Source organism: Oryctolagus cuniculus, chromosome 1, assembly GCF_964237555.1.
Source record: "Oryctolagus cuniculus chromosome 1, mOryCun1.1, whole genome shotgun sequence".
NCBI lineage: Eukaryota > Metazoa > Chordata > Mammalia > Lagomorpha > Leporidae > Oryctolagus > Oryctolagus cuniculus.
In genome coordinates this window covers 219,935,779-219,949,877 of record NC_091432.1, presented here as the reverse complement: position 1 = coordinate 219,949,877, position 14,099 = coordinate 219,935,779, and the positions used below count along the sequence as shown (strand labels likewise).

Below are 14,099 nucleotides of genomic sequence, written 5' to 3'. Positions count from 1 at the left end.
CATTTCAGGGGACAGCAGATGGACACATATTTTGATCTGCCTTAGAGTGAGCACTACCAGACAACACCACAGTGTATAACGTTGCTAAGTTTACTCCATATAGATGCCTGAGTGCCTTAGCACATCTTATTCTTTTTCTTTACAAAAAGTAAATATCAGAACCTTTAGTGGGGCTGGTGTTGTAGTGCAGCAAGTTAAACAGTTGCCTGCAATGTCAACATGCCATATGAGCACTAACTGCTCCACTTCTGATCTAGCTCCTTGCTAACATGCCTGAAAAAGCAGCAGCAGATGAGTGAAGTACTTGGGCCCCTGCCACCTGTTTGGGAGACCTGGATGGAATTCTAGGCTCCTGGCTTCTGCTAGGCCCAGCCCAGCCTTTGAGGAATGAACCAGCAGATGTAGGATCTCTCTCTCTCTGTCTCTCTGTCTCTCTCTCTCTCTTCTTTCTCCCTCCCTGTGGCTCTGCCTTTCAAATGAACAAATTAATCTTTTTTAAAGCTTTTTTTATTTTAAAAATATTTTATTTATTTATTTGAAAGATAGAGTTACAGAGAGAGGGAGAGACAAAGAGAAAGAGGTCTTCTGTCTGCTGGTTCACTCCCCAGTTGGCCGCAATGGCTAGAGCTGAGCCAGGCCAAAGCCAGGAGTCAGGAGCTTCTTCTGGGTCTCCCATGTGGATGCAGGGACCCAAGCACTTCCATTGTTTTTCTAAGCCATTAGCAGAGAGCTGATCAGAAGAAGAGCAGCCAGGACACAAACTGGCACCCATATGGGATGCCAGCACCACAGTTAGAGGCTTAGCCAACTACATCACAATGCCAGCTCCAATCAATCATTTTTTTAAATAAAAATTACTCTATTACCAATACTTGTTGTAAGTAGGCCACGTCACATAAGACTCATGATAAGAGCTAATATAATTTGTGTCCAGCACCATTATAAGCACTGCAAAGCCATCATTAGGTGGGTACTTTTATTATTTTCACTTCACAGATGGGCAAACTAAATCTTGAGGAAACAAACTTCCCAAAGCTCACATAGTTACTAAATGGTGATAATATGAACAATGAGCTCCAGACAGATCAAAGGCAGCAAAACTGCAGGTTCAGCTGCACATTCATTGGAGGAACGGGATCATTCAGGGTTCAAACAAGCAAAAACTAAAACAAAGACTATTTTAAGAATATTCTAGGAATATATTGATGAAGACCACATCTAAAGGCAAGATATAACTGATGTACATTTTAGCTCCTCAAAATGGAAATTTCTTATAACAAATAAAAATGATTTTCAACTTTTGCATATGCAAAATGCTGATACCATTCAGGAATTAATTATGTAGAAGATTGGATGTATATTGGATTCAGTCTTGTGCTGTTATTGATCTTCTCATTCTTAGTCCTGGGGTTCTCCTCCATGTTAGTGTGTTGACATGACTATCCTGGCATGTTCCATGACAGACAAAAACCACACAAAGTCACATTGAAGCATACAAGCTATTATATATTTTCATAATATAGAACTTTAACATATAGTAATCAACAGTGGCAAAATATTTCTGTCTTTGACATTATTTTTGTGAGATCCAACCTGTAATTGAGACCAGAGAAAACAATATGGAAAAACAAATTCATGAGAACGGGATAAAAATATCATGAACAGCAAAATATGTCTGAGTATTTAAAACCGTATAGAAAAAATAAATTAGATGAACAATTGTGTAAATATAAATTAAAAAAGATGACATTCTTAATAAATAAAAGTTTACTATTTACATTTTTATATATTGCTGAAAGACTTAACTTAGATCCATAAAAACACATAAACGGGGGAGAAACATAAAACCAAAATAGGAGCAGCAAATTTATGCATGTGAGGTACAGAGAAAGGATTGGAATTGTGTTTGGTTTTTGGTGTTGAGTTGTTTCTCTTTGTTTTCCTTTTTTACAGTAGGCCAGTAGATTTCTTATGAGTACAGATTTTAAGCACTTCAATGAATTCATTTTTTGGTAGCTTCCAGAAGGTGCCAAACAGATTTCAACCTCAGAATAATTAGAAATACCCATAATAATTATAACAATAATAAAAAGGTATAATATGGTACATAAATATGGAAGAGCAGTTTGTAATATGATTACATTTTCTCTAGATGAGATCACAGTTTTATTTGTAAATATTACATTTAAGTATATATATACACACATATATGTACAACTATATATACATGTGCATATATATGTAAATTTATATTTATATATAATATCTTTATATAGATAGATATCTGCGGACAGGTTATTGATTACAGAGACCCAAGAAAGCAACTCAGTAATTGTTCAAAAGTCTCCTCACTGACTGCTGGTGTGTGGTTTAAGAGGCCCCGAGCTGTTTGCACTCAGAATGCCATGTCTTCTTTTCATGGAACACTTGATGTGGAATTTGAAGTCTGAGAAGTGAGGTGAAGAAGGGATTTCAGAGACTCCCTTCCTCTGAAAGTTGGAAATGGCCTGGAAGTCTTGAATAGATGACAGTAAACTGACTTTTATACTGTAGCAAAGAATTGGTTTTTAAGCAAATCATTAAACTAGGAAAGGCCAGAGTAAGGGGGAAAAATTGAACTGACATACAAAGTGAAATATCCCCCCAATACGGGACTTTCTCAAAGGGTGGACTCTCATCCAGGAGCTCCAGCATTATTCCTTGAAATATCAAATGAGCACTCCCTGTCTTTCTTGAAAGGCTACTATGCCTGTGCATTTTTGAGAAATAATTCATGTCAACCTTGGCCTTCACATATTGCCACAGGCCATTTGAACCTCAAGGCCTCACCATCCCCTGCCCTCCCACTGTGAGGTAGGTAAGTATTATTATCCCCGTTCTGCAGCTAAAGGAATTGAGTCAAATGTAGAGGCAATTTAATAACTTGTTTAAAATCATTGATCAAACTGCTGCCTGGACTTAAAATTCTATATGCTGGGGACGTAATTCCTTTCTTGGCTATCACACATTTACTCTGAAAAGAAAATCATTGATAGGAATTTGGCAAAACTGGAATAAATTACAAGAATACAGTTGTATTCATTTGCTATGTAGGTTTTTGCTTGGTTTGCTTGTTCTTAGCTTGTTCTGTTTCTCAAAACTCATTGGAATTACCTGTCTGGTCATGTAGCAGCGTTGTAGGGAATTGGGCTGTGCAGTGTAGTTCTGAGTGCAGTCTTTATAAAACCCAGTGCTATACTGGTAAATAGAAGCATTTTATAATGTGAAAAGCACAATGACACAATATGTCCCCTTAATATTCAGAAAACAAATATCAAGCCCACCCACTCCCGACTACAACTGATTACCACCAAATAAACAAAACACCCCAACACCACCACCAACATATCAAGGGGGAAAATGTCATGTTTTCTGGACCTACCACAATGTACAGAAAATAACAGACAATGCTACAAAAATCTACTCTGTGTCCACTAAGGAATTATTTATGCTTGTCTCTACCTACTCAGTCTGTAGAATAAGTAATTTCCTCTGGGAAACATAACAACAGATTTCTTATTCTTAATTTTAAATCATGCATTTTTATTTCATTTTAATCTCTTTGTCTTCCTATTACTCTGTATCTGTACACTTTTGTCACCACCAATTTCTTCTTTTTATTTTCCCACTTGAAGTAGTTCCAGAAAAAAAAACATAAAAATCTCAAAACTGTTAACTTGATTTTTATTTCCTTCATTTCCTCTCCTTTCCTTCCTTCCTTCCTTCCTTCCTTCCTTCCTTCCTTCGTTCCTTCCTTCCTTCCTTCCTTCCTTCCTTCCTTCCTTCCTTCCTTCTTTCCTTCCTCTTTCTTCTTTCTTTTCTTTTTCTCTCTCTTTTTAAAACACAGGTAAGACCTATAACAAACTGACAGTTACAACCAAGTTAAATTGAACCTGGAAGGGAGGTAGCTGAGATCTGTCTCAAAGAATTATTTTCCACAACTAGCATGCATGAATCAAGCCAAGGTGGGAATAAGACCAAGAGAACTGTCTAGGCAGTGAATCAATATGCTGAAGCCAGGAACAGCAGCTGATACCCTCCATCTTCAAAGACATACTATTCATGCCCATTAATCACTCCCTTCTTCAGCACTCCAATTCACCCACAAAAACTGACTTCCCAAGGACTGTATTACTTACACAATTGTTGGCACAAAATTTAGGATAATGCAAATCCTCTGGGCAGGCAATGAGGGATGTGGCCTCAAAAGGCTTTCTAAGATGGGACTTTGAAAACTGCCCACCTCATCTTTTCCATTCTTGCTGCTAAATGGCTAATACTTCTTCAGATGCAGAACCCCCAAGTGTTTTAGGGCCCCTGAGCTGCCAATAAACAGTGGGCATTCCATTGTTCTAAGCAGGAGATGACTGAAGAGATGAGACAATGAGTTAATTCCCAGGAATAAAAAAAGGACCTGGGAATCAGTGCATTGCCTGACTAGAGCCGGCCCTTCTGCACTGTTTGAGAAGAGCTTCTTACTTAGACGGCTTCTCATGTGGGCATGAGGCTGGCTGCCAGTCAGGTAGCCTCTTTTGCCTAATATCCTTGGCAAACATGAAATTGTTGGTAAGAGGCTGGAATGATAATAAGAAGGAGACTTGGTAAGTCTTTACCCAGAAGGGCTCAATTCAATTTGTGAGTCAGGAGTTGGAAGTCAGTAGGGGAGGTAGAAAGATGATGAGGAGTGATTTAAGGAGTGAGGTTCTGTGGTCCCTGCAATCCCACCTTTTGTTCTGTCATCTTTGGATTTTACAAAGTTTTTTTTTTTAATTATTACTTATGGGTTTTGATAGGCTACTAACAGGGCTGACACTGTTACTGTCCTTAGCTTGTACCCTCTCAGTAAGGGCAAAAGAAAGGCCTCACAAGTTATAAAGAATTCTAAGACATTGGAGAGAGGTACAAAATTGGAACAATTCTAATTTCATTCTTATTTTTTGCTAAGGATTGGCCCTGGTTAACACAGGAAAAAAATGCCCTGAATATTAGTAACATTATTTCGTGAGGAAGAAACAAAAGATTTGAGCTGGGCTACAACAATGGTTGAAGTCTCTCCATTCTGTAATATGGTACAAGCCATAGGAACTATTTGTGCACTGCATCCTTGCATGTGGGCACCTGTGTAAAAAGCACCTCGATATATTTCTTAATATAACTGATCACAGAGAGCCAACAAATGTCCTCAAGTGTCCTTGATCATCAGGTAAATGCTGTTTGGAATGATACAGTAAAATGGTTTCTGAAGTTGTTTTTGGTCCCAATAGGAGAAGGAGCTGTGATGGATTAACAAGGACTGCCTTGGATGCAGGAATTTCTAGGGGCTGCACAGATGTCTGGTATTTTCCATTCCTATGCTAGACTGTTTCCTTGGTTGTCTTCACTAGACTTGAGATGACTTGATTTTCAGTAATCTTTATGTGCTATCTCTAGTTTAGACCCTCCTACCTTCTCACTCCTAGCTTCAGATTTCAGAAAAGATGTCAAACTTAACTGTTCTCCCCACTGCATCCTGTCATATTCTTGGTCCATACTAATTCAAAGGGAATGAACAGGTGACTGACTGAAAACAGGTAAAGGGGCTCACAAAGAAATTGGGGCTTCCATGCACAGCTGAATAGCTTCCACTTAGCTTTTGGAGGCTGAACATGGAAGAGAGGGAAGAGTTTCCCAGCCACAGATATGGGAGTGAGTACTGGCACCTGGGAAAATATATGGAAAACTTGATGGTTATGCTGAGTACTGAGGCTGTGAACTCTAACTTCCCTCTGATGACTTCTAGAACACAATCCATATTGATCATATCCAAGATGATTCTCTGTTTCAAAATTATACCTAATCAGAGCAGTGGTGAGGTTTCCAAGATTAAAACCTACTACAGTCTGAAGGGCCAGGAAGAGTAGTATGAGGATAATAACCCAAGAGTCCTGACAAGTCCAGTGGCCTCTGGATGGCTCCAACATCACAGAGATTTAACACTGTTCCATTTAGTTACCGAACCGAACACTGGCTTAGACACTGCGGACTCTCAGGGAGGGCCCCAGCATCTGAAGTCCCTCAACTCCCTTTCAGGACAATAAATCTACCCATGAGGGGTTTCCTCCTGTAGGAGGGATAAGAAGTGAGAAGTGGGGAAATGAGGGTTATTTGTAAGGCAGACTGTTTGATTGTGTGGGGTTTTTCCTAACCTATTTCTATCATTTTGGGGTATTCAATGTATAGGATAGAGCAGCAGGAAAAGTAGCAGCAAATGTGGTCCCAAGGCAAGATTTGAGGAATGGGTGTGTTCTGTAGGGATACTATGACCTCTCAAGCCTCAAGCAGGGGGCTGGTATAATACCTTGACATTATAATCCTAAACCATTTCCATCTTGGATTCAAACCCTGGAGTTAGGGTAAAGTTCCCAGGGTAGCAGAAGAATTTGAGGATCTTTGCATACCTTGGAATCTTTACCTCTTCCTGGGCTTTAATTACCCAAAAGATAGGTGATCTTAGACCACTTCTCTTCCAATCCCAAAGGGCTGCACAACTGTGCATGCCCTACATATTCCAAGCCTCAGGGTGTGAATTATGTTGGCATCTCAATACTTGGTCTTAGCAGTTTCTGCAACTCTCTTTCTCCCAAGGTTGTGTTGGCTGGAAGCTTGGAAAAGGAAGGATTTCTTTCCAGTCTCTCTCTGCTCAGTCTCCAGAACTGCTTTCATACAAATGTCTGTATGGGTGCATATGCATGCATGTGTACTAACCAAAGATGTGCACACTCCTAGATATAGAACATGTTTCTCTCTGTAGTCGTGTGACAAGTGGCTAGAATTTTAGGAGGCTCCAGGACTGCTTGCTGTATATGCAATCCATTTCAGGCTTTGGGATGGAACTCCATTCCATCATTCAACATGGTGAGATTGGGTTCATTTGCCCCACTGTAAGTCCTTCCTAGATGAAATTAAAGGCAGACCGGTTGGGTGCTAAGGATCCCTGGTGTGGAGAGGCCATTCCATTGAGCAGCTGACTGTGAAATCAATACCAAAGGGATGCGGGTCCTGGCGTTGGGAATTCTCTGACAACTCTTTGTCCTTCCTTAGCCATGACTGTATCCCCGGAGGTCTTTCCGGCTGTGTTCTTGGGCATTGGGGTCCAGACAAGCACAGTCTCCTTGTAGGTCACAGGACATAGGGAAGGGAGTGACCTGCAGAGAAAGAGAAGGAATGAATCAGGTGATTTTTTTTCTGAAGCAATAATTATGCAATATGCAATATTATGCAATGTGCAATAATTATGCAATAATTATGAGATAAGCGTGCAGGCCAGCAGTAAATCCCTGGGTTTGGGGAGCAGAAGTTTTACACTCAAGTCATGACTCTGCTTCCTGTCTGCACTGTGATAACTTTTACCAAGAACACCATGGTCATGATCACAGCCGTTTCCATTTGCAGAGCCACCTGTTATTGGCCAGGCAATGTGCTGAACGCTTTCCAGAGGAAAATACTGAGTCCTTTTGACAATTCTGCAAAACAGGTTCTACAATAAGCACCCTTTTATTGACTGGGTAACAGAAGCTCATAAAGGAACAAGCATTTTGCCTTAAGTAGTAAGTGGCAAATATTGTGCTTAAAGTAAGATAAGCTACTTCTCTCTGAGCCTCAGGCTCCTGTGTGTAGAAATGGCAGAAAAAGACTTTTTGTACACTGTTAGCTAAAAGAGTTGTATAAAATAGTAAGTAAAGAATTGGGGGTACTATACCAAAGCTGGTTAATATAATCCTGCCAAGGAATATCTAACACATGAGATGTGGTGATAATCAATAAAAGATATGAAGCTATTCTTTAAGAAAACACAACTCTGCACAGATGGGTAATTTCAGTTTTGGGAGTGCATGTCTTAGGCAAGCTCACTCTGCCTTCTGAGGGACCCAAAATTGTAGGTGTGGAACGTTTCCCATACAAGTTCAGTACAAAATTTGTATGAAGGGCCTTGGAACAGACTGTAGAATCCTAACAAAAAGTGAGAGGCCTGTGGTCCAGTTCCCAGTCCAACCATTTATGTGCTCTGTGACCTTGGGCAAGCTTCCCTTTCTAGAAATGGATAGGAAGAGACCAACAGAGCAGCAGATGATCTATCTTTTCAAAGAGCACAGTACAGGCCCTGCTTGAGTCCCAGCCTGAACTAACGCAAGTAGATTTCACCTCATTGCATCATGTCATTTGCTTATAACTTTCCCCAGAGGGTCCCCCATCTGCGCAGATGAATTTAATGACCTCATTCGCCTCCTGCCTGGGCAGGGTCTCAAGTGTTCACACAATCTCAGAAAAAAGCATCTTCACTCCTCTCCCTCTCTCTTGTGTCCTTGTGAACTCATTCTCCATATCCGGCTATTTTCTGTTCTCACTGCCTCTTTGCCCGGCCCCTTCCCTCCCTTCCACCCTTCTTGCCTCCCTCCTTCCTTCCTTCCTTCCTTCCTTCCCTCCCCCTTTTCCTCCCTTTCTCTTTCCATCCTGAAATCTTGTAATAATTTAAAACATAGGCTTCAACAGCAGGAAGATTTAAATATGAACCCTGGCTCTTTCACCTACTTCAGGTGTGACCTAAGTATATGACAATTTCTCTGATATTTAGTGGACTAACTCATTAAATGGGAATAGTGTGAAATGACTCTTCTTTGAGGCCATAATGAGAGATGAGTGAAATAATTCATGAAAAATACCTAGCACAGTACTTAAGAGGTGAAAAGTGCTCCATTATAAACATACACATTATACATAGATGCATGCACACATGAGTCTCTCTCTATATTATTTTGGGGATCTATGTTCCCAACAATTCTGTGGTTAATAAGCAGAGACCATGTCCATTTTGTTCATTCTTATTTGTTCAAGGCCTAAACCATAGAATGGATGTTGTTCCATTCATTTCTCCATCTCTCTCCAACAGCTAACACACTTCTTGATTTCTCTTTTCAAATTAAATTCATAGATGCTTGACACTGGAGTCACCCAATTCAGATTCTTTTTCTATGCAGTACCTTTATTCCTATTTACTATCACTTGCTGTTCCCTTTTTAGCACACTTACTTTCTAGCCCCCACTAACTTTGTGGAATAAATCTAGAATATTCCATCTAGAACCTATAATATTTTTCCATAATCTCCAGGATACTTTCCTACAAAGTCTTCACCTTCAAAAGAAACACAGGATGTTAGAACTAAAAGAGACACAGAGAGAAACTCTACCAGTTCAAGTTGGGAAACAGAATGAGGAGCCAAGTGAAAAATCCCACAATTGTCCTAGCAGGTAAAGGAGCCATGGTGGCAGCCAGGAGACCTGGGTGGGATTCTTGCTTCCCTCATATTGAAGAATTTTAGGAAAATACCTTCACTGTCATGGAGCTCCATTTCTTGATTTCTTTTAAACAAATAGTGTATTTCATATGGCTGTGAAGATCAAACAAGAAGAAGCAGGCAAAAGTCCCAGCACACAGCTGAACACCTAGGAAGGCTCAATGCTAAATATGTATGCGCTGAATCAAATTTCTCACTGACTCATATTTCACTATCTTCCCTGTCTTTTGTCTCCTCTCTCCCACCTCCCAGACTTGGAAAAACTCTGTCCTTAACGCACCCATCTTTATATCCCTTTCTCCTCCTCTGGCTCATATTCTACCATTAGAATGATCCAGTTATCTTTAATGTCTTCCCTATGACTTTTGTTGTAACTCTTTCCTATTCAGCTTTAGTGTCCGTCTTGGACAGTTTTACATCTGCTTTATCTCTTGTTCATTCTGATGCATGTTGCACAGGTAAATATCAAATGATTCTTAGAATAAAATTCAAAGTCTATCTTAGAATAAAATCCAAAATAAAATAAAATCCACAAGGCCTTAAATGATCTGATCACTACACACTTTTCAGATCTTACCTGAATCCCTTCTTTCCCTCACTCTCTGTGGGTTATTATTTAGGTATTGGCCCCTCAAATACTCCAAGTGTCTTCTTCTTTTAAGTCTTTAGCTATTATTGTTCCTTTGCCCTAGCTGCTCTTCCTTGGCCAGTTCCTTTTCATTCTTCAGGTCTTAGATCAAGTATTAGCTGCTGCTTTGTTGGTATGGCCAAAGATGGCACCATCACCTTCACGCCATATCCCAACATGCTTTTTTTTATACCTTTTTAATACTAAATTACTTCTGCACTTGTATGTCAGCTCAGTCTGGACAGGGACCATGTCTGTGTTGAACTGAACCTTTGTGAATCAAACAATAGACATTCAATGGACTAACAAGTGGATGGACAAATGAATGCATGAAAAGCTCTGGCCAGAAAGGAATAGCAAGCATAGACTTTCCCTGTTACCCCTGTCTTGCATGTTCCTCTCTCTACCTTCCCCGGTTTCACTGGCTTCTCCAACATCATAGCTAGCAGCTTCTTGCCACCAGTAGTCATCTCAGGCTTGTCTGGCAACTCTATTTTTTGGGATGGTGTCACCTTCTCTTCCCTCCCAAGGTAAGCCCAGGTAGCTTCATTATTTTCCAGAGAAACTACAAGAAGGGAACCCAACTGAAATATGATGAAGTCTAGAAGATTTGGTCTCAGGAGGCAAACCAGAGTTCCCTTGTCTTCCTCACATGCCTAAAAGTGTCACTGCATTCACTGAACACTGGCAAGGAGTCCGAGGTTCACTTGTAGGCTCCACACAGGAACTGCACGATTTCCAGTAAGACTTTGGCACCCTGTAGACACCATTTTTCCCATTTGTAAAGCAGAGGTCTTCTTAAATGTCTCACAGGATTCTAGGGATCGGGATATGCAATCATGTCATCTCCAATCAGCACTAAGAGTGCCCAAGGTGCACAGTGTCTGATTCCCTCCACTTTGTGAACTGCCTCTTAGGAACCTGCCTTGAGGTCCTGTCATCACAAGCTCTCTCACTAATCAAGAGTCTAAAGCTGGGAGCAGAAGGGTGGAGATTCCCAGATGTTTCTAGTTCTGATTTGGAAGAGACCTGATGAAGTCTGTTCATGCAGATTCAAGCAGGGAACACCATGGTAAACAAACAGTAGTGAGTCTGGAGGGCCTGCTCTGTGCCAGATTTATATGTGCAGGCTTGTTGACTCTGCACAACCTTGCAAAGCTGCCATTTCTAGCTGCCCATCTTACAGACAAGACAATAGAGGCTCAAGAATTTTAAAGAAAACCAACTTGCCCCAAGCCTTGGTGCCAGTCAATACGTTGATGATACAGGTTTCTAAACCTCACTGTGAACATTGAGAGCTTTTCAGCAGGTGAGAGCAGAAGGAAGGCATTTTCCTTCTGGCAGGGCTGACTGCTGCTTTGTCTTTCAATAGCCAATAGCTTTTATCCCTTATGATGCACCTGGCACCAGGCTACGCTGTATGTGCATTATCTTACTCACTCTTTCCAGCAACGCTAAGCAGGCAGCTATTCTTACTGTGCCCATTTTATGTCTTAGAGCAAACTAAGATGCAAACAGGTGAGTCACTGGTTGGCAGGAGGCCTGGAATCTGCATTGGTGTTTGCAATCATCCCCCGACTGGTAATCAGCAGAGCAAGTCAGGGTTCTCTCTTCACAAAGATGCTGAGGCATGGTAAGGATATTCACATCCTGATAAACCCAGAGCTCTAAGCCCAATTCCCAGATCCCCTGATTCCCCAAGCTGCTTCCCACTTTCTCCTCCAGTCTTCCAAGAAAATATACCTCCCACAGCACAAATGCTAGTGGCCAGTTTACATTTGGAAATTCCCAGAACCATGTGGCTAGGCTGTCCCATAAATGGCTTGGCCACCCACTCTAGCAATCTGTTAACAAGTGTTGGTCAATGACTAAATGCTAGGAGGCGCTCCCCATATTTTCCCCTTTGGATTGAAGATGATGCTTAAGCACAGGGGTTTTTCTCTCTCTGGGTGAGTTGCCCAGGCTAACACCTTCATCTGTGTGTGTAGTTCAGGAATGCAGTGGAGGCAAACATACCGCAAGCCCCTGGCTGCAAATCTTGTCTGGGGCTGGGAGACAGGCAGGGGCTGGATTCTGACTCAGAATCAACAGGGAGGTAATACGCAGAAAGTAGTGTGTGTCTGGCGGTGGTTGTGGTGAATAAACAAAAGGTATCCTGTGCTGAATGTCAGAAATCCTTGGCCAAACCACTCACTGGCTGTGGGACCCTGGGCAAGTCACTTCCCCCAACTGACTCTGGGTCTTTGCAGTGTTGATGGAAAGACTTAATGAGGCTAAGTAGATGAAGGTGTCATGTCAAGTATGAGGACTCTCCTGTTAGCACCGTGGTCTCAGTGTGGATCCATTGCCTCACATAAAGCATGGAACAATGGATAAATAGAGAGATTTATTTTTGGATAAATTTTTCATTTGGATAAATGGAGAATAAAGTGAAGGGAAATAAATGGGATTCAAGTGGAGAAAAGCACTGGCCTATAGGAGAAGCAGACTTGGGTTTGAGTCCTTGCCTTGTTGCTTGTTTAGTTTTTACTATGAGGCAATGTACTCCCCTTTTCTGGTATTCAGTGTTTTGTTTTGTTTTGTTTTGTTTTCAAAATGGAAGAAATAATAGTTGTGCTACAGAGAAGTCTGAAGGTACTTCATAAAGTTTGGGGAAAATGGAATTAAAAGATGTTTGTTTTATTGCAAAAAAATTAAAATCCAAGCCTATGAACCACCTACAAAAAGTTCATGGAAATTAAGTTTTTTTAAACCTGGAAATCTTTTATTTAAGGTATACAAACTTCATGTATTTCACATATACAAATTTAAGGAACTATGTTCTATTAAAAATAAAACTACAAATGGACTTCAAAAGTTTTTGTGCCAAAATAAACTGATTTTCAATTCCACTTTTCCACACACATTTTAAGTACCCTTGTATTTTGGATGAAGTGTAAAACTTAATCCCACCAGTGCTAAAGTCTTTCTTGAGGTGGTGTTTAGCACAGCAGTTAAGTCACTGCTTTGGATGCCTGCATTGCGTGTCAGAATATGTGAGTTCAAGTCCCACATCCACCTCTGCTTCCATTTCCTGCTAATGTACACTCTGGAGGGCAGCAAGTGATGACTCATTCATCTGAGTATCTACCCCTCTTGTGGGAGACCTGGTTTAGTTTCCAGGTTCAGTCCTGGAAGTTGTTGGCATTTGGGGAGTGAACCAGTGGAGGAAAGATCTTTGTCTTTCAAATAAAATAAAAAGTAGAAGTAAATAAAAATAAAATTCAGGTAAATAACTTAGCATAGTATATAGCATGAAATATGTGTTCAATAAATGATGATGATGGTCCAAGTGTAAGTGGCTGCTCTCTGCAGCTCTGCTATCTTGTCTTGATAAGTAGAGAGGTATCTTGTTTGGAAAGATAGAGAATATGTAGCGTTCCCACAGTGAGGAATCATCCTTTTGGAATGTCTCATGAAAATGACCATCAATGGTTAGTTTATCTCTTCACAATCATCCTAGTTCAAAAAATTAAAATCGGATGACTGAATAGTGTAGCCGCACTAACTCCAGCTGCTCTGGGATATGAAAAGAATGAAGGAGGAACCACATTTCCAGAGGCCTGACTGATGGAAATTTTCAGTGAAGAAGTGACAAAATAGAGCCGGCGCCGTGGCTCAATAGGCTAATCCTCCACCTTGCGGCGCCGGCACACCGGGTTCGAGTCCCGGTTGGGGCACCGGATTCTGTCCCGGTTGCCCCTCTTCCAGGCCAGCTCTCTGCTATGGCCAGGGAGTGCAGTGGAGGATGGCCCAGGTGCTTGGGCCCTGCACCCCATGGGAGACCAGGAAAAGCACCTGGCTCCTGGCTCCTGCCAGGATCAGCGCGGTGCGCCGGCTGCAGCGGCGGCCATTGGAGGGTGAACCAACGGCAAAAGGAAGACCTTTCTCTCTCTGTCTCTCTCTCTCACTGTCCACTCTGCCTGTCAAAAAAAAAAAAAAAAAAAAAAAAAAAAAAAGAAGTGACAAAATAAAGAAGATTCCCTGGGATAAGAACAGAGAAGAGATACTGCTGCAGCCAGCTACCAATGGGGAGCCGCTATCTTCCATTATCAATGTAG

The 14,099-nt window shown here is 41.2% G+C and overlaps 1 protein-coding gene across 1 annotated transcript in view; it reads right to left on the bottom strand.

Annotated features, from left to right (window-relative positions):
• Positions 1 to 1,485: 1,485 nt before the first annotated feature.
• Positions 1,486 to 14,099, bottom strand: part of PAPPA (pappalysin 1) — a 265,699-nt gene continuing 253,085 nt past the window's right edge. The window contains exon 22 of the mRNA XM_051855823.2: positions 1,486 to 7,223. Within this exon, the coding sequence (XP_051711783.2) occupies positions 7,116 to 7,223 (108 nt within the window). The 3' untranslated portion in view covers positions 1,486 to 7,115. The remainder of the gene's footprint in view (positions 7,224 to 14,099) is intronic.